General features: G+C 40.2%; 3 protein-coding genes across 8 annotated transcripts in view; all 3 read right to left on the bottom strand.

The window, feature by feature from the left end:
• ptpn4a (protein tyrosine phosphatase non-receptor type 4a) overlaps window positions 1-1,301 on the bottom strand; it is an 81,026-nt gene extending 79,725 nt beyond the window's left edge. The window contains exon 1 of the mRNA XM_039818215.1: window positions 768-1,301. The gene's annotated coding sequence lies outside the window, so the exon portion shown is untranslated. The remainder of the gene's footprint in view (window positions 1-767) is intronic.
• A 2,437-nt stretch (window positions 1,302-3,738) lies between these two features.
• Window positions 3,739-7,699, bottom strand: tmem177 (transmembrane protein 177). Of its 3 annotated transcripts, none has more exons than XM_039818168.1 (3): window positions 7,595-7,699; window positions 6,414-6,674; window positions 3,739-4,757 (listed from the first exon to the last, which is right to left on the bottom strand). In XM_039818168.1, exons 2-3 carry the CDS (start codon window positions 6,612-6,614, stop codon window positions 4,029-4,031), a joined length of 930 nt encoding a protein of 309 aa, XP_039674102.1. In that variant the 5' UTR covers window positions 6,615-6,674; window positions 7,595-7,699; the 3' UTR covers window positions 3,739-4,028. The 3 variants fall into 3 exon arrangements, with proteins under 3 accessions (XP_039674102.1, XP_039674103.1, XP_039674101.1); XM_039818169.1 differs by having other exon boundaries at window positions 7,589-7,682; XM_039818167.1 differs by having other exon boundaries at window positions 7,491-7,668.
• A 689-nt stretch (window positions 7,700-8,388) lies between these two features.
• On the bottom strand, window positions 8,389-18,580 carry LOC120569945 (zinc-binding protein A33-like). Of its 4 annotated transcripts, XM_039818163.1 has the most exons (3): window positions 18,354-18,580; window positions 12,391-12,538; window positions 8,389-11,121 (listed from the first exon to the last, which is right to left on the bottom strand). In XM_039818163.1, exon 3 carries the CDS (start codon window positions 11,009-11,011, stop codon window positions 9,617-9,619), a length of 1,395 nt encoding a protein of 464 aa, XP_039674097.1. In that variant the 5' UTR covers window positions 11,012-11,121; window positions 12,391-12,538; window positions 18,354-18,580; the 3' UTR covers window positions 8,389-9,616. The 4 variants fall into 4 exon arrangements, with proteins under 4 accessions (XP_039674097.1, XP_039674099.1, XP_039674100.1 ...); XM_039818165.1 differs by lacking the exon at window positions 12,391-12,538; XM_039818166.1 differs by lacking the exon at window positions 12,391-12,538 and having other exon boundaries at window positions 18,558-18,575.
• Window positions 18,581-20,836: the final 2,256 nt, after the last annotated feature.

Below are 20,836 nucleotides of genomic sequence, written 5' to 3'. Positions count from 1 at the left end.
GGTCCTTTTCAGTCATTTACAATGAACCTAAAAAAAACCTACATGCATTTTATTTGAGGGGTCTGTATTCGCTAGCTATTAACCGCTGATGCTGTATGATAAAAGAAACACATTAGTTGCTCAGTGAAACAACACATTCAACCGAGATACGGGCAAAGCAAATCACTCAATAATCACTAATTAATGGTTATTACATATGATATAGGAATGTCATCTTTAAAGCCACCCGTAACACAACTGACGCCGCACTTGTTCCATTGAACGCCAACTAGTCTCTGTCATTAAAGGGCTTATTGTGTGCACTGTATAATGAATGAGCTATTTACGGCCTATTTAACTCAATTATAAACGCCGATTTGAGCAAGGCCGGACAAAGTTTTATTAATTCAATAAACCTTAAAATGCAAACCAACACTGCGCACATTGGATTAGCGACTGTTTCGCAGCTACGTAAAGTAAGCTGCAGGACATTGAATGGGCTGAGAAGCAGCTAGCTAACAAGCAAGCTACACAACTATTGAGGTTATGGAATAAAATGTGTATTACGGCTTTCTATTTCTTGAGGTGAGGTCCCAGTCAAACAGACACTAGTGTAATAACAAAACAGGCCATTTGGAGAAGCGTTATCCCCATGTTATTTTTTGCAATTTTAGCCTTTTAGCTGTGCGAGGAGCAACTTGGATAAAAGTGACAGCGCTAAGCTAACTAGCTAGCTAACGTCAGCTGGCTGTAAAAACTGGTGGCCTGTGAGTGAGTGTCTTTCTTACCGTCATAAACTGCTCCAGGGGCGTCCAGTTTTTAAGGAATATAATGTTTGCTGTATGAGAAAATGTTTTGTGTAGGGCCGATATAGCCCAAACATCCAAGATCAGTTTACCCGCTGCCGATGAAACCCGAGCATCATCATTATCATTGTCTTCATCAGTACTTGGAGTCCGGCGCTGCTTCACACACATCCATCCAGCAGAGCAGGGCCTCCTCCGGGCTCGACCATGCGACTGGCTCGGCGACGACGGATAATCCACAAGACAGGAGCCCCCGCAGTAACCATTGGCTAGACACGGCGACTAGCAGTCATTTCAGGTCGAGAGAACGAAAAATATATTCCCACGCATGCGTAAAAATAAGGAAACTGTGATACGCGAAAAGGTTACAAGTAAAAATCTTTGGACATCAAATCACAAAATAGGCAAATGATGCGTTTCTGACTTTCCTAACATGAGCCTATCCGTTGTTGTCAGCGTCCCCCGGTCTCTGCAGCTGCTTTGCCTGCCTGCCTGCCTGCCTTGCAGCACAGCAGCTATCAGCATAGCTTGACGTAATGGCGCAAACCGAGCGCACAGGGGCGGGGCCACGGAGCGGGAGGCGCGCTGTTTGTTTATGAGTGCACCCAACTGCTCCAAAATAATCTGGCTTCGCAGTCTATGGTCGGGGCCGAACAACGCCCCTTGATATAATCACAACATACCACGTCCTGTCGTGAGCTATTGCTTAAAAATACCCACACTTAGCTTACAAATAACACATTGTTCTTTATTGGTGTCAATCAAATGATGCTGCCAAAACATGTGCATCACTGATATCAAGAGCCGACAGATACTACCGTATATTTGAATGTATTTTTCTGCAATAAAGTTGTAAAAAAAAAAAAAAAATACTATTATATGTTACCTATCTTAATATGGACTGCAAAATGTATGTGTATATACTGAATAATGTAACAGTACATGTGGAATATGTTTAATACATTGCAGAATGTTTCCATTATTTCGATTTGACATGATGTAAAATATAAAAAAATAAAACAAATCACATATATTACCATAGGCAGTTATCTGCTAGTGCATAGCCTACAGTAGGCTACCTCCCGTCTGATTAATAGAAAATGAGGTGCTGTATTGACAATGCAGTTTGCATATATTCTGGTATTATGTATTGCAAAATACTTGAATATAATTGAATGCTTTATTTTTTAGTATAGCTCAAACCCTTTGGATAACAATATATAATGCACTCATACAAATAAAATAATACAGATTTTTTTAAAGGTCACCAGAATAGAATATACACTTAAATACTTTCTCAACTTTCTTTTCTACAGTGTTTGCAGAGGGATACTGTAATTTGCAAACACACACACACTTGGATTTTATCGCAATTGGAATATATTTTTAACTTGAATTTCATTATGAAAAGAGCCATTTCCCACAGGAGTCTTAATTTCAGAAAGAATATCATTGTGTGACTTTCAAAACTATTTTTTCTTGTTCCCATTCAGTTTATATGCAAGCCTGCCCATTCAGACCAAATTAATCTGTAGCCCTGTCATTCATAAGACACTGTGAAAGAACGATTGTAAGAATTGGTGAGAGTGGTAAGGTGGGCTGTGCTGACCTCAAGTGGCTTAAAAAAGAAACACAATGCCTACAATGCAACTAACAATGGACCATTGTACACTCTGTTTGGCATAAAATGAAGTAAGCAGATGAAGCGGAGTGGTGAGAACAAGACAATAAGCCCAGTGTTGTTGATATGTATGTTTCAAAAGCCACTTTGTAGTTATGATGGAGTAGTAGTACGCAGTATGAACCGATAATAAGTGGATTATCTTGGTACAAAAACAGAAACATTTGGTTCACATATTGGGGAAAGCATTTCTTGATAAGGAGTGTAGGGTGTCAAAGCCCACAATCTGCTGCATAATCATGGATCTGGAACACATTCTGCATCTTGCTCAAGGGCCCTCTGACTTGCTGTCAGAGAACACTGAACCCAAGCTGTCCTGATTAAGAACTGTTCCTCCCTTTACTCCACCAGGTCTGCCATCTGCATGCTTTTTTTGGGTCCAGATTTTATCAGAACACGTGCCTTCTAATTTGAAATCTCTTGACCCATCGAAGAAAAACAGTGGATTCCACATGGTCTCCCCTAGGGACAATGATGTAAAAAGTCAGCGTGTGTCTATCTACAACACTATTAACGAAAGCTGCCAAGCAGCGATGAACGGGCCCTCACACGTCGATGCGGCCGTGTATTTCGATGGCCGTCGAACACTGCACGCAATATTTTGACTAAATTCCCTCCATATAGGGCATAGCGTTGGAAATTACATATTTCAAATTGTGCACCATTTCCTGTGTCCGCTATGTTGCACTAGAGAACACACTATTTATACTTCATATTGCTGCATATCATGTATAAACCACATCATGTAAATTTTAGCTAAATCAAAGGATTTAAATTATGCTTCTATATTTAGTTCAGTCCACAGGGTACAAGATCGGAAACTGTAATTAAAACGCCATATCTGAACCTTGTTAATATGCAGACAGACGACCTAAGGGAACTTGGGTGCTATATGATGAGTTCTGAGCCACAATAAGCTGCATATTAAGATTATTATCGGTAAACAAATTAGTTAGGGTCATGCAAATGATGTGTGATGCACACAATGTTACTTTACTTAAAAGGTTATTATCCTGAGAAGGATAAAATAATGCTGCTGTTCATTATAGTGGACACAATTAGACGTTATTCATGAGGACAAATAGATTGCTTTAGGAATAAAGAGCACAGGGAAAGAGCTTTTTTTTTTTTTTTTTTAACAAAGCGTTGGGATAAACACTCCATTAACCAGTTCCATATCATGAGGTCTACTTTAAGTATGCCCAATGGATGGTACATACAACTACATTGTGGGAGTTCATTGCTACGCGCCAAAACATGAATCTGAAACAATAAAGTTTGTCTTCATTTTAATGAATAGTACAGATAGTATAAGCGCTAGTCTGTCCATTCCATCATAACAATCCAACATATTTTCCTCCATAATGGACTTATTACTTAATTCAGTTCGTACATTTGAATTCTTTTGCCCGGGGTATTTTGTTCTCAAAAAATGCTCAGGAACTTTGCTATTTTTCAACAGTTTATATAAATATAAGCACAACTTCATTTATCATTATAGGTTCAGATGACATCAACTTTAATTCTCAACACCCACCCCATCCACCCCCCCTGAATTCTTTTCAAGCTTTTTCCTCTCTCAGCAGAGTGAGGATCCCTTCCCTCCTGGATGTGTATGGTGTGTGTTTCATGTTAAGGAGGTGAGCAGGAAACAAGTTACCACTCGGAGCATACATCTCCTCTCCCTTCTGCCCCATCAGGGTGCGCAGTGTCTTGTTTCTGGACAGAATCTTATCGTAAAACTCCACCCCTCCTTTGGCATAATCACGGGACACTCCTGCCGCTCGCCGGTCTGAGCTATAGTCAATCCACTGGCTGACGGCATCCGAGGTGAGGAAGTAGGACACGGCGCCGAGCCCCAGCGCCAGAATGTTCACACCCCCGCGAAGTAGTGGAGGCCCGGCGTGGAGCCCAAACAACTGCTTCATTAGCACGCTGTACACCCAAACCCCACCCAGGCAGAACGGGGCAACGGCAGCATTTACAACAGGTCCTCCGGACTGCAAGCGGGCCACTTCTCGTGCTATGGCAAACTTCTGTGCCTCAAGGGAAAAGACCAGTGCCTCCTGTAGCGCTGAGCCAGTTTCACTGCTCCAATCCACCGCTTTGCCGTTGATGAAAATGGTGCGGTTGGTGATTCCGCTTGGATCATCGGACTTGCTGTTGAAGTTTGCTGGGATGCCAATTTGGGCCCTTGAAAGCCAAGGGACACCAGCACCAACCGGATGGAACCCAAAGGAAGCGAAGGCAGAGAAATTCTTGGGGGAGCTGACGCCATAATCCTTCAACACCTACAAATGACAACAACAACATTGGCATTTGTATTTTATGTCACCTTTTTCACCGCACATTGTGATACTCTATTTCAATAGTATGGGTGGGGGGGGAGAAAATATCTAAAATCGTATGTATCTTGAATTTTTTCTGACAATTTTTTTAATGATTGCTTTCTCTAGAATCAATATTTTTTATTTATTTATTTTTTACCAATGATTCACCAACATATTTTTTTGTTTATGCAGTACCGCTGACGGCAACTACATCATATCCGTTTGCAGCAAAACAGAGCGAAAGCAGAAAATGCTGAAAACACATTTACTTCTTTACTAATGAAGTAAATGTCAGACTTGACTGACTGATGTGATGTGCTTCTTCTTAGAGAACAGTTTTTAGAAATGTCTCATGTTACATTGACTCTAGTGTATTATTCAAATTTTGTTTTTGTTAAAGAAAGAAAAGAAAATCGCAATACTCAACACTACGCAATCGCAATACTTTTGCTTAAATTTAAATACTTAAATGAAAATCACAATACAAATCAAATCGGCACCCATTTATCGTAAAAAGAATCGGGACAGAAGCATATGGTCCCAGCCCTATTTAATGGTATTGCTTCTCCTTTAACTATGAATATATTCTTTTGAAGAACTGAATCTATGCCTTGTGAGTGCTGCCATGTATTGAATTTATAATGCCTGTATCTTCTTTCTTTGACTACTTTCTTACTTTAACTTCTGTAAAAATGTTGTTGCATGCATTTAATGCAAATTACCCTGACATAACTGTTATTGCTAGAATAGAGTGCTTTGTAAATAGTTTACTAGTTGGCAATGAACTGAATGTCTAGGTGTTGCGGCTGTAAGCAGTCCAACAAAGTGCTGCCGCGAGGAACTAAACACTGAGAGATGCATAAAGGCACTGTGACGCGCTCAAAATGGTATTGCAATGATTTATTCATCCACACGTAAAATACAACTACCACTGCAGTTACCAAATGGTAATACTTTGGGAGTCGAAATAAGCGCGTTAGTGCGGCGGGCAACACAAAGTGTTCGCTCCCAGGCTCACCCCCCTCTCTGTCAAAGCCCAAAAAAACAGGTGAACAGGTGAAGCAAACAAATGCGTTATTTTCTTCCGCTCAAACCGCAATGAAAACTCCCACCACCTACAATATAAGTGCACAATATAATAATCAATAAACAACATAAATGAGACCATAAACAACATACAATATGTGGCTCCTACACTAGGTGTAATGTCTTTGGGTCTTTAATCTCAGTTGTACCATCTGAAAGTAAATATTTTCAATAATAATAATAATAATGTATACTTTATCAATCCCGCAAGGGGAAATTACAATGTTTTTCATTCTGTTGTTATTACACACAAGCCTGAATTACACATGCTCAGTACCTATACATGCACTAATGGAGAGATGTCAGAGTGCCTGAGCAGTTGGGGGTTCGGTGCCTTGCTCAACAGCACCTTGGCAGTGCCCAGGAGGTGAACTGGCACCTCTCCAGCTACCAGTCCACCACCATACTTTTGGTCCGTATGGGGACTTGAACCAGCAACCCTCCGGTTCCCGACCCAACTCCCCTACTGTCTGAGCTACTGCCACCCCCGATGTAACGTTAAAGGTAGATAGGAAAAAAAAAAAACACTACCTGCTGGAAAACATCCTCAAGCTTTTCAGACAGCGTGACCGGTTCTCCTTTGAACCAGGCCTGATAGAGCGGACGGTAGGACACTTCAGGGAAGACATGGTGGAACATGTTGGCAGCAAAGACCCCACCACAGCTCGCAATCATCAGCGGAGTCCTGTACTTCTGAAGAAGCACTGCGTACTTGAGGAAGCGAGACGCCATGCCACCTCTTTGTTGTATGATTCTGTGTCAGTTAGGTGCTGCAGTATCAGTAGGTGGGATCTGTGAAGGAGGCAGACATTGTGAGTACACCAACAGGCCTGCAGGTTTAAGCTATGCAGGGAACTCAGGGAAATCCCTTCCCTTTTCAAAGTGGTTAAGTAGAGTTGTCTCTCAAAGACATTTCAGGCAGGGATTTGAACCTTTGTTGCCCAGTTGAAGGAATAGCATCCATAGCATCATCACAGACCATATTCAGTTAGCTTCAGTTAACAGGTGCATATACGACTGTACTTGGTCATTATGTTTTTAAGGTTAAAGAAGACATTAACACAACATGTGAAGATACTAGCTTACACAATGCATTATGTTACTGTATGTTCCAGTGCACACATTATAAAGCCAACTCCAGTGATTTCACCTCATATCAACAGTCACAAAGTGGGAACACAACATAATGGTAAACCTTAGGAGTTGTCTTTTCCTGTCGCATTTCACGACCATTTTCTGAATTTATCGGACACTATAGGCTGAGTGAAATGACCGATAACCTTCCTGCTGGAGTTTTAAGCCCAAATTACATAGACGTCGACAATCATACACAAAAGAAGTTTTAGCAACCGTATTAGTATCGGGGCTGTGAGTCAAATACTGCTAACATTAATATATTTCATTTTCTCAGCTCTGCCGAATTAAAGTTAGCCTAGCAAGACATGTTTAGAGATAGTGATTGACATGTCTTTACGTGCTGTAAGGTCTGGCAATGCGAGACAAGCATTATATAATGTCGCTAAAACATTAGAAAACAACACTACTGCCCGGAAACACATGCTAGACACATTGAGCTTTTAGTTATTTTATTTCCTACACATTACCTACATTGTAAAGCAACCGTATGAAACTGGAAATGTCCCCACTGAATGCAAACACAAAGCTACTACTGTTACTTTCTTCGTCGCAAACAAACATCTTCTTACACTCACACGTTCTCCTCTTATTTACAAGGACAGCCGCAGCCGACATGATGACATGTCCGTAAAGCGATTTAGCTGTGGTCACGGTGTTGTTGCACGACAGTTTTACGACAGATTTTTTTTATTTATTGTACAATAGTGATAGGTCTACAATCAAGGCACAATGTGTTTGTACATTTGTCAAAACAGTGTTAGACAGCTTTGAGGTAGAGACAATATATACAACAAAACCTAACAAATAAAGAAAATAAAGATACTAGGGGTCTTTTTAGTCAAGTAGGGAATGTAATGTCCAACAAATAAAAGTCTGTTGGCGTTTTCATTTGTCTTGCATTGAAGAGATGTAGCAAAAAAAGCTTAAGCTCATTTTTCCAACCATTGATGTGGGGTTTGACCTTTAAATATTTACACCTATGAATGAAATGTGTGGCCAGGTTGGTTCTGTGGGAGGAGCAGGCGCACATATGAGGGGTGTGTGCCTCAATGCAGAGGCCTGGGGTTCGATTCCGACCTGTGACGATTTCCTGCATGTATTCCCCCTTTCTCACCTAGCTATCCTGTCAAAAAAAAGAAACCTATAAAGAAAATGTTCAATCAGGTTATTTATCAAGAACTCTAAATTCTTATCCTTTAAAAATATTCCAGCTTTAACAGACATTTCACGTAATGGGAGCAGCAGCAGGCCTATACCTTTAGACTGAAGCCAAGATTGAAAAGACAGCCAAAAAAACGACAGATTTAAAAGTCTGCAGGATAATGATAAACATCGACCCATGGATTAACCTCGGACACGTAGCCATTTGCACAATGGATATGGAAATTCTTTATTTAAAAAAAACACAAACTCATAAAGCAATGAATGCTGGAGAGACAGCTGTAATCAGACAGGGAGAAGGCTCAATTTAGGAGCACAGAATATGAAATTGAACATCACGGTCTATTGAAGTTAAGCAAAATAACTTAATTGCAAATGCTCATTCTGTGCGTTGTTAATTAAGAATCATATGCTGGCAGAAGCATGTACAAAAACAAATGACTAATCATACCATGATTTACGACACTGTAAATAAAGAGAATAAAGAAAGAAATCATGTATTATAATTGACTCTTTTTCAGAGACAAAGTGTTTTATTGTCTTTGGAACAAACAAAGAGCATGGTAGCGAAAAAATAGCCTACAATTAATCAAAACTCTTAACTGTTCAATACTAGAGCCACTCTGATGGGCAACTATTGTTTTTGGCTATACAATTAAATTTCTCCCCCTTTTATACACTTACAAGTGCATTCAGTCAAGGTTATGCATTGCATTTTTTTCCCGTAACAAATAAAGGCTCACCAACAGTGTAGCAGAGAAATAAATACAATCAATCAAAACTCTTTGACTGTTCAATACTAGTGTGTGAGGCAGACCACCACCACTCTGATGGAAACTTAACAAAGATAACGCTTTTTTTTTGTCTATTAAATTAACTTGTACACTTTTAGTGCATCCATTCAAAGTTACGCATATAAATGTAGTATAAGGCACTTCAACAGTGTGGTAGAGAAACAAAAACATTAACAAAGAGGCCAAATACGTAAAATCTACCAACTGGTTAGCAGGAAAAGGCCCCAACTCAAGTATAAAGTGTGATCTAACCACAGCATAATGATCATGGTTCAGACGACTTATTTTTATGAAGTTCTGCATAATTCTTTCAGTTACTAATCGTGCATTTTGGTAGTTTCTAGTTTGTAGTGTATGTAACATTGCAAACATCTATGGGTATACAATACTCTATTATTAAATGTTCCCAATACTGCTGCAATCTTGACCTACAGTAATTTGCATTATTCATGTGCATTCTGCGGTGTTCAGATTCTCCACTGTATCCCATTACTTTTGTTGCTGCAATGATACACTCACAGAGATAAAAACAAGTTCTGGCTTGATGAAAAATAAAAAAGAAGTAATATTATCTTCTCTCTTTTTACAGATGGAAAGCAGGTACATCACCAAATCGTTCTCATCTTGTAGTTCTCCAACTAACTACCATGTTATGGTTACAGAGAGCTTCACTGGCAATATCTTAAGTGGGCGGTCACTCCAGGTGTTGATGTACGGAAACAGCCTTTCGGTGAATTTGTGTGTGAAGGTGTGTATGGCAATGTTGGTATCTGGATCCAAGAAGGACAGCTCCCCTCCGTCCCAGTCCAGGTGCACTCTGACCCTCTGGAGTCGGTGCTTCAGCGGGAGGACAGACTCTGGGCACGATGGGGAGAATGCTGTGTATTTACTGTTGCTAAACCTCACCATCCATAAGCCAGACCCGTTGTCTCCCATCCTCTGGGCATCTTGTGCCATCACACCCAGTGCCCATACATGATTGTCTCCAGTCTCCACCTCCCAGCTGTGACTCCCTGAGGTGAAGCCCTCAGAGCCCAAGACGCTGCGGTGCTGCTCCATCCTCTCTGGGGTTGCAACAAGAGTCTGTTTGGGTCCACGTCTTACATTGGTCAAACCTTCAGACAGGTGGATCTCTGGATGGGCGGTGTTGGGGTTCAGGATGACAGGGGTGTAGGACACTATCTCCTTCATTTTGCACCAGATGGTGAAGCTCAGATTTCCCAGGTATTTGGCAACGTCGATGGGGGCTCCTGCTGTGACCTCCTCCGGGTCATCCGGCAGGGGGAGGTGAGCGGCGCTCTTTAAAGCATCGACTTTTAAAAGGAATGACGTGTCGTCAACATCTCTCAACCCCGCGTCTATGGTTTGGACAGTATTACACAGGGCATTTATCTCACTGGTCAAAACCGCAATCTTCTCCTTTATAATATTTCTTTTATGCTTCACTTCTTCCTTCAGTGCAGCAATCCTGACCTCTTCCTCGGTTAGCAAAAACTGCTGAAGCACCCTGAACTCCTCTCTTATCTTCTGTTCTGTGATAAAACCTTCATTACAAATGGGTCCATCTGTCTTTTCCCAGTTCAGTTTTACTTCTTCGAAGAGTTCCACTTTCTCCTGTATAGTTTTCAGGTATTCCCGGAGATCCTTTCTGTGAGACTCTGCTGCCTCGTTGACGGGGACGCAGCTGTGGTTTTTGTGTTGGCTTGAATCTCTACAGACAACACAGATAGGCGTCTGGTGGTCCAGGCAGTAGAGCTTGAACTTCTCGGCGTGGAGGCGGCAGAAAACCCCAGAGTCCACCTCCAGTAGAAAAGCCTCGCACAGGTTCTTCAACACCAGGTTGCGAGGTGGTGGCACTTTAGTCGGAGACAGTGTCTTGCAAACGGGACATTCACGTCGTTGTTTCGTTGTCCACCATTTGTGCACACAGGCACTACAAAAGCTGTGGCTACAAGGAAGAAGAACAGGATCTTTAAAAATATCCCGACAGACCGGACAGGAGAGCTCCTCAGTTGGTGCCGACCAGGTGGAAGCCATATTTATTTATTTTTTTGCCGCTTCTTCTTTTTTCTTCAACTCGTTACAACCAACTCAACAGCACCCCTTGTCTGTCAGCTGAGCTGCAGTAACGGCCCTAGAATTAGGCACTGTAAAATAGATAGGGAAAATATGCTTTATTGGTCAGCCTTTTCAGACATCTCTCCTCCTGCCTAGCTGTTATGAAATTAGGTGTTTGCCATTTGCCACTTAGTTGATGACGTACAGTAGCTTGAATTCTCCTGTCAATTAGTGTAACAGATGTGGACAGGGTAAGGAAAGAGACAACTTCAGCTGACGGTCTCCCAATATTTATTTGCTCTGCAGAAAATCATATCACATTAACTGGCTTCTGGTCTACGGTTTCCTACTATCCGCACCTCTGCTCCTCAGCAATACAAGACAGTATTGAGCAAGGGTGATCTCATTTTCTACCATACATACAAATTGCATTACAGTATAGTCATTCACTCATTCAACTCTTACTGTGCACATTGCTAGCCAACAGGAGCAATAAGAATAGACTGGGAAACATTACTTGAATTATAACAATATATGTGAAAAACATGAGAAATAATGTTTTATACTTTCTAACAGTTTCCGCAGGCAAAGTTAAACAGTATGTGGGTTTAGGTGACTGCACATATCCAGGGTTCTAAATTAGCACCGTTTACCAGCCAAATGCTGGTGAAATATGCAAGTGGCTGGTAGATTTGCTTCACTCACCAGCCATAAAACCCAATGGTAATCTATTGAATGGCTGGTAATATTTGAACATTCATTAGCCATTTGGCTGGTAGATGAAAAAGTTAATTTTGAAGCCTGCATATAACAAAAAGAATATAATGTCTAACAAAGAGATACACATACCTGCAGAAGACAATATCACATTAATGGCTTACGTGCGGTTTAGTGTCCCAAATTATTTTCCAAAAACTGAGTGTCCCAAATGATGAGGGTCTTATTTGAGACAGGTTAAGGTTAGGGTAACACAGGTGGTTTAGCAGGTTCATAATAAATTAAGGACATTGTATGGGGAATTTGGGACACTAAACTGCACGTATACCCACACTAATTGGCTTCTGGTCTACTGTTTTCTACTATCCGAACCTCTGCTCCTAAACATTAGCTAAATAACAGAATTTACACCCTCAAAATGGACTGTAGAGCCTCCGTTATTTAGCTACATTACACAGTAACAGTGCGAAAAGAAAAGTTAAACAAAGAATCGTTAAAACGTATATTTCACCGTAAAAACGGCACAAAACAGCTAGTTAAAATCGTATTAACTTTGAGACAATATACATTGAAGGGCCACAACACAATTTTCAAAGAAAACAATAAAATAGCGCAGCAGCATTTTGCATTTTGCTACCTACCTCAGCAATACAAAAATACAAGACGAAACGGTCGGAAGCTACGGAAACTTCTACTTCTTCTCTACTTCTTCTTCTTCTTATTTCCGGCAGGCTAGACGCATCTATGGCGTATTGCTGCCCTCCTCTGGTCTCTACTCGCTATCCACACCTCAAGTAGAAATAATTATAATTAGCTACATCTTATTATATACTCCAATATGTCGCAAGTACTCCATCAGTTTCTTCCCTTTGCTCCAACTATCCAAATTCAATAAAGTGCGTAAAGTAAAAACAGTTTCTCCAATTGCACCCAGTTCTCTGAACAATTTCTTCCTCTGCCGAGAGTACTTCCTGCACTGCACTAATACAGGCTTCACTGTTTCCTTGTCTCCACATTCACACTTTCCATCAGGATGTTTACAAATCAGAGCCAGCCCACTCCTCAGCCCACAGTGGCCAAGCCTCAGTCTGGATAAAACTACTGCATCTCTTCTCTACCATTCTTTGTACTGAATAATACGTTCTCCCCTTCTTTTCACAATCCCATGAATTTTGCCACATTTCTTTTACTGACCTATTAATTATTTCAGTGTAGTCTGGTGACCCATACTGCACATTAATTTGAACTCTTTCCTCCTGCACTGCTTTCTTTGCCACCTCATCTGCCTCCTCATTACCTTCCACACCAATGTGTGCCAAGAACCCACATAAACCCCGCCTCATACCCTGCTTTATGAAGTCTATACAACACCTGCATAATCTCCACAAGCACATCAGGCCTGGACTTAGTTTTGGTACCTTTAATTGTAATTAGGGATGCAGCTGAATCACTACATATGACAGAATGTTCCTGTTTGTTATCTTCAACCCACCTTAATGCCCATAGAACTGCCACCAACTCTGCAGTAAACACTGATAAGCGATCTGAAATCCTACATCCTTTTTTATAACCTATTTCAGGTATGCTAATACCAAAAGCCACTTTACCACTCTCAGGATCCTTCGATCCGTCAGTATAAATTTGTAGATAGCCTCCCCATATGTGACCCTGCCGAGCTTTTATCTCCTCCACTACATCCTCTGACATCTTTCTTTTGCTTGTTTTCAAAAAATATAAATCAACAATGGGATCTGGAATCAACCACAAAAGGTACATCTGAACGACATACTGGTGGACATACATTTAAATTCCCAATACCAATGTCATCTGCCATAGATTTAAGTGCTTCTACGAAGTTTGTTTTAACCAATCTTGCTGTTCCCATAAACTCCCAATGCTGACTCAGTAGGTTTTTTTATTGGTAATTTTCCAGTTTGTCCTTTTAATTTCATTAAAGTGATGGTTCGGAGTAATTTCACCCTAGGGTCCTTTGCACCATGACCTCGAGCCAAACACCCCCCCAGAAGCATTTTTCACCTGGGTCGAACATTGGGAGAGTTAGCTAGAGTAGCGTTATCAGCTGAATAGCTTAGCGCAGGGGCTAATGGACCCACGTTTGTATCTTGTAAGTTACCCCACTAATAATGCCCGAAATGATACCAAACGTCTACAAGTAGTACAAATAGGTTATGCTCTCATAAAACGATGGATTGGAAAGTTTGTAAGTACACCAGAAGTTTATGAACACTTGCCTGCTCTCTTCAGCTCTCTGTTGCTGCTGCTGCTGCTATCTGCATTTAGACGAGTGCTTAGGGCCATCTACAAATTACTAACCGAAAAGAGTTACAACAAAAATATTTATTAATTTAATGATTAAATAAGGTAATGTCTCCAAACTTACCTCAATTATTACTTGTCTCCTGCTAGTTATACTACAGCACTTACTTTAAAAAAAAAAGTTAAATTAATAAATATTTTTGTTGCATCTCTTTTCGTTGTTTTGTTAGACTGACCTAAACACTCGTCTTACTGCAGCAACAACAACAGCAGAGAGCAGAAGCCAGCAGGCAAGTGTTATTTACATAAACTTCTGGTGTACAAACGTGGGTCCATTAGCCCCTGCGCTAAGCTATTCAGCTGATAACGCTACTCTAGCTAACTCTCTCAATGTTCGACCCAGGTGAAAAAAGCTTCTGTGGGGGGGTGTTTGGCTCGAGGTCATGGTGCAAAGGACCCTAGGGTGAATTACTCCGAACCATCACTTTAAATACTTCAACCCAAGTTTACGTCTTCTTATAGCCAATGGCATCTCCCCGATTCTATTAATAGCGCAGATATTGGTGTTGTACGAAACGCCCCACTACACACTGTAAGAGCTTTTGCTTGGACTATATCAAGTTGGCTAATCACTGAAGGGGCTGCTGCCCCATATACCATACAGCCATAATCAATAGTTGATCTTATCATTGCTCTATATATCATCATCATAGTGTCACTATCAGCCCCCCACTCAGCCCCAGCCACACACCTTAAAACATTAATTATTTTCCCACACTTAGATGAAACCATCTCAATATGCTTTTTCCATGTCAACCTTTCATCTAACCATATCCCCAAGAATTTAAAATGTATTGTCTTCTTATATCCAAATACCATGCATTTAGTTTTTTCTATTGATATTTTAAAACCCCAATCATTAGCCCATTCAGATACCTTCTCCAAAGCAATTTGAATTTGGCCAAATACATAGGACAGGTTCCTCCCCTTCCAGAGGGCCCCATCATCTGCAAACAATGAAAACCGAAATGCTTTTCCCACTCTACTAAACATACCATTAATTAGTATATTAAAAAGGACCGGGCTTATAACACTTCCTTGAGGGGTACCATTCTCTACCCCAAGCTCCTCTGATAATTCCCCTCCCACCCTTACCTGAATCGTCCTATCACTTAAAAAATTCTTAATCCAGTTAAACATTCTTCCTCTGATTCCCGCATCATAAAGTGCAATAAGCAACCCCTCCTTCCAAAGCATATCATAAGCTTTTTCAATGTCCAGAAACACTGCAACAACGGCTTCTTTATTTGCGATGGCTTTTTTAATGTCAATATCTAAATCCAAAACAGCATCCATTGTTGACCGCCCCTGCCTAAATCCACTCTGATATTCCACAAAATATCCACTTTTCTCCAGTTTATCCACAAGTCTATCTGTAATCATGCGCTCCATAATTTTACATAAAACAGAGGTTAATGCAATTGGTCTATAAGAACTTTTCCCTGGTTTTACAATGGGAATAATTACAGCAGGTTTCCAGTCTTTAGGAAGACAGCCACTCTCCCATACATTATTAATTTGGGCAATAACTTTTTCTCCTAACAAATCACCAGAATTTTTAAATAACTGATATCCCAACCCATCCCTGCCAGGTGAGGTATCTTTACCCTGAGCAATAGCTTTTTGTAGTTCTTCTATTGAGAAAAATACATTAATATCATCAGCATTATCACAATCAATCAGCAATTTAGCCATATTAGTTCTTGATATTTGACATCTCCTTCTCCTGTTTACATCATCTACGTTTTTAGAGCTATGCACTTTTTGAAATTGCTTGACCCTTTATTATTTACAGCTTCATCCCCATCATAGTGGATGACAGGAATTTCTGTCTGCCGAAAGATACCGGTCATTCTATGAACTAGGTGCCACACCTTTTGTAAGGGCGTATCCGGTCCTAATTTATTACAGAAAGTCTTCCACCTTTGCTTCTTTGCTTCTTTAATTACACGTCTATTAGCTCTAAGCCTCTTATATTCAACAGCCCAATTCTCTAATAGATGTTTCCGTAAATTTTTATATGCCCTATTCCTATCTCGGACCGCCGAATTACATTCTTCAGTCCACCACGGTACCATTACTCCTCTTACTCGTACTTTTTTTCTTAGGAATACTCTTTACTGCTGCATCCCACAATACTTCGCTAAGAGACCTATTCCACTCATCTACTCCTTTTTCCACTATCTATCAGTGATAATCCCACATTCACTTGATTCTCAAACTTGATCCAGTTAGCTCTTTTATAATTAAGACGCAAGGAGCTAAGAACTGGCTCATCAAGCAGACACCTACCAAATTTACTAATTATTGGCACATGATCACTTCCCACTGTATATAGATCCATTGTCTCCCACCTACTGGTCGATGCTAACTCTGCTGATACAATTGTAATATCTACGGAAGATGACATTGACCGACTTATATTAAACCATGTAGGACGACCATCATTTAACACAATTCAATTATTTTTATCTATAAAATCTTCTACAATTTGACCATTTCTGTCTCTCTTCTCACCTCCCCACAGTTCACTATGAGCATTAAAATCCCCAACCCAAATCCCTGGTACACAAATCTTATCTACAATTTCCTGAAAGTACCTCTCTTATAGCTTAATGCACGGATTATATAAATTTACAACAGAGATTTTCCCTCGATCAGTCCAAACTTCTGTAATAACACACTCTAACACAGTTTTTATTTAAATTCTTCTATACTGAATCCCATTTCTAATAAATGTAGCACAACCCCCCTCCTGATATATTCTCCCTATCTTTCCTTTCACATTTGTACCCCGGTATTCTAAAATCTAATCTCAGGTTCAACCAAGTTCCCTCAATACAAATAATATCTGGTTTTTCTCCAAAACAGTCTATCAAGTGTTTAAACTCTTGCCCATTCGCAACAACACTCCTAGCATTCCATTGCATTATGTAAAACATAATACAAAAAACACTAATCACCCTCATAGTCTTCATGTCTGCTGTCCATTTCCTCTTCCTCATTGTCATCCAACTCTATCTGTTGACTCCCATTTGGTCTTTGATCTGCACTGTCCTGAGTATACGTAAATTCCCACAATTCCTTTGGATTGATCCCCTTGAATCCCAAAAGTTTTTCTGCAGCAGAAGCAATTTCACGTGCCACATCTGACTTTTTGTTTGCCACCATTTTAACTCTCCACATTGCTTCAACCATGAACGCCAGTAGTCCTTTTTTGCTAATCACAACAGAGTCATCAGTAAAAGCATGACCCTTTACTACATCTTTTGTTTTAATCACACCTTGATCTTGATTTACCCCACCATTACACTCCAGCCTTCTCACTGCCTCAGCATAAGATATTTTCTTCTCTTTTTTAATTTTCTCCACATTTTCTGCTTTGATATAGTTTTGACACCCCCTGAAGGAAGCTGGATGTTCACCCCCACAGTTACAACATTTCACAGGTTCATTACAATCTTTCCCGTCATGCTCCTGACTACATTGTCTACATCTTCTCTTTCCATTACACACAGCTGCCACATGCCCATATCTCTGGCACTGAAAGCATCTCAAAGGGGGTCTGTCATACTCTTTCACTGGATAGCTCATACATCCCAACATGACCCTCTTCGGTAACACATCGTCTTTAAAGGAGAGAAGGATAGGGATAGTTCCTCTACCATTCTCATTTCTACCCATGCGTTTTACAGCTACAACATTACCACCTTTTAAACTAGTCAATATCTCTTGCTCAGATATGTCCACTGGCACAATCTACATCACTCCTTTTACCTCTGTATTAATTTTTGTTTTAATTTTGAGAGCCTTAACTTGTTGTGTTTCCGACTTACATATAATTGAAATCATTCCATTCTGCAAAATAGAGGCACGCAATATGTCACCAATCCCTTTTTTAAGTTCATTTGTCAATTTAAGGGGACTGACTGTAGAAAATCCAGCCCCTCCTTTTACTTTAATCAGAACTTTAAATTCCTCATCACTGTTTGGATTAGGCCTTAGTACTTTAACCTGTGGGTTTTCCATATCACTATCCTGAGAATTATAACCTTGCAGTCTTTTGTGATTTGTTTTAGGCCTATAGGCCTATGGGGGTGGAGCACTAGAGCACAGTGAGTGAGTATACTCACTGTGCTCCAGCCACCCCCATCCCTATCCACTCCCTTGGGCATGGGCTGACTCTGAGATAAAGTATCCCCACCTGTGTGAGAATGTATCGTTACAACAAGGTTCACTGACAATTTGTCCTTTACAGAAAACTCACCACACGACTTGCTTTCCACTTCGAATCTATCTACTGAGTTTGCTAAGACCTGCTCAGGGATACCCCTTCAAACAGTTCCTCACAAAACCCACACTATCCAATCCAAAATCACAACTAGTCACAAAGTTTCCAACACACAACTCTCCGATTACCCGGCACGAAAGGAAGCAGTGAATTACACCGAACGACCGTCTGTCTGCCTACCCTAAGTTGAAGATCAACAAACTTGCCTACCAGCGTCTACCTGCCCACCTGCCTACGTCTCCTCCTACGGCAACTTAGGAGGTACAATTAGAGGCGCAGTGCCGCAACAACATCTCCGCAGGAAACAAGCAATATGATAAATAAATTAAACTCAAGATAAAATTCACAAATTCCCAACAAATCATTAAATGATGATTCAAATTGAATTATGATTAAAATTAAATTAAATATAAATTGGAAATTAGAATTAATGAAGTGCATTTTTAACTCCATTAGCTGCAAAAAACCACAACATACAAAACTCTCGAAGGGGAAAAAGAATATACCTGCGTAGATACAATACAAATGTTTTCAATGTACAAGAAAGAATTACCGAAGCAAAAAAAAAGCAAACCAAAGAAGGGGAACTACTTAAAAATACACAAGTCAAAAGCAAAAAGGCTAGAGAAAATAAAATTAACATTTAGAGTGGCACACAAGGGGAGATTAATCAAAACAGTCGTTTCCAACATATGTCACTACACATTTTTCTTGCAATTTTACTAGATTTGATCTTTTTCAGTGAGGAAAAAAACAATTTAAAATCATTTATAAACCAAACAAAAGAAGGCTGTGTCATCAGCTAGTTGAGAAATGTTGATCTCTCTTTCAAAAATCCTTAAACCTTGTAAATTATAACTTTTTGTTTAAAATATGTATTGAGAGCATTTCAACAACAATGAGAAATAGAAATGGAGAACAAGAGCAACCTTGGCTGACTGATCTATAAACTGAAAAGCTTTGGGTGGTATTTGGATATAGCACGACTGATGTTTTTATAATCCAACTTGTAAATATGTAATATGCATTCATGTGCTGCTGTTTGTAACTTTGGCATGTGATGTAAATTTAGGGTCAGTCTGAAACTTGCCTTAAAATGTTTCTCTGAATAAGGTCATTTTCCTTGCTTCCAAAGGAATGAATAAAAAATAACGAAATATTCAGCAGAGCAATCATAACCTGTTTATGAGAGCAATAACGCAGCCACTAGTAGGCCTATAATACTGTACAAAACATGCTAATGGAACACTGCAAGATTGACTTCTTCATTTTCAAACATGACATGAGATGCATCAAAGCACTTCTTTTCAGGTTGAAGTTGAACAGGTGAACTTTGACCAGCGAGACAGCTGGAGCCAGCCAGAGCTGGCATTTAACAGGAAATGCATTATTTACTTTGTCGGTCAAACACGATTCAGTTCAAATAAATGAGAGATGGAGTGAATATTTGCAGAGACAGGTGCAAGTGTGAATGTGCTTTTATCAGGAAATCCAGGATGGAGAGCTGAGCTGGGATTATTCTTCCCTTCCCTGTTGTTCTTGGACAAGGAACTGAGTTTAGAAACATTTTAAATATTGCTGAATATTGTACTTCATTTCAATTGTATGTAGGAAAGTCTAAGATATTAATGAAAATACTGTTATTAGCTGTATTTAGTGTGGGGGAGTACAGTCTTGCAAATAATTCCATGCATCCGTATATTTTGTGGCAAATCTCTCCAAGATGACAAATGGTTGCACGATGGTTCGCTTAGCACTGTCTTTATTTTCTTTCCCTAGTGGAAACCAAGCCATCAAGACGTGTGCGGCTACACTGTCAAAAGTATGGATTCCATTCTTCCTTCAAGTAAAAATTAAATAAAATCTTACATTTAAAGGAACACGCCGACTTATTGGGAATTTAGCTTATTCACCGTAACCCTGAGAGTAAGACAAGTCGATACATACCCTTCTCATCTCCGTGCGTGCTGTAAAGCTGTCTGACGTCTCCAGCGGCATCAGCCCATAACAGAACAGGCAGGCGAATGGTTCCAGTAATCCTACTGCTCCGAATAAGTGACAAAATAACGCCAACATGTTCCTATTTACATGTTGTGATTTGTAGAGTCACAGCGTGTACAAAAAACAACGTAACATGAGACACAGCCATCTTCTAACAGTAACCAACCGGGAACTATATTCTCAGGCGGAAGAATATAGTACTTGGGCGGAGTGATATGCTCGCAGCAAGCCTGTCTGAGAATATAGTTCCCGGTTTGTTTACGGTTAGAAGATGGCTGTGTCTCTGTTATTACGTACCGCTTTAACTACTCCAACATGTAAAAAAAGTAAACGCTATGTTGGCGTTATTTTGTCACTTTTGTCACAATTTGGAGCAGTAGGCTAGTTGGAACCAGTTACCTGCAGGATCTGTGCTAGGCTAAGCTAATGCTGGAGCTGTCAGACAGCTTTACAGCACG

Source organism: Perca fluviatilis, chromosome 12 (genome assembly GCF_010015445.1).
Source record: "Perca fluviatilis chromosome 12, GENO_Pfluv_1.0, whole genome shotgun sequence".
Lineage (NCBI taxonomy): Eukaryota > Metazoa > Chordata > Actinopteri > Perciformes > Percidae > Perca > Perca fluviatilis.
Note: the sequence above shows the minus strand (reverse complement) of the source record. Positions and strands in the feature narration are given on the sequence as shown.

What these genes read in the sequence shown, in the direction of transcription:
- LOC120569945 (XM_039818163.1), bottom strand. Translation starts at nt 11,011, where the DNA reads ATGGCTTCCACCTGGTCGGCACCAACTGAGGAGCTCTCCTGTCCGGTC.
- tmem177 (XM_039818168.1), bottom strand. Translation starts at nt 6,614, where the DNA reads ATGGCGTCTCGCTTCCTCAAGTACGCAGTGCTTCTTCAGAAGTACAGG. An exon ending in TTGAGGATGTTTTCCAGCAG is followed by an intron (nt 4,758 to 6,413) that starts GTAGTGTTTTTT and finishes TGTCATTTGTAG; the next exon opens with GTGTTGAAGGATTATGGCGT.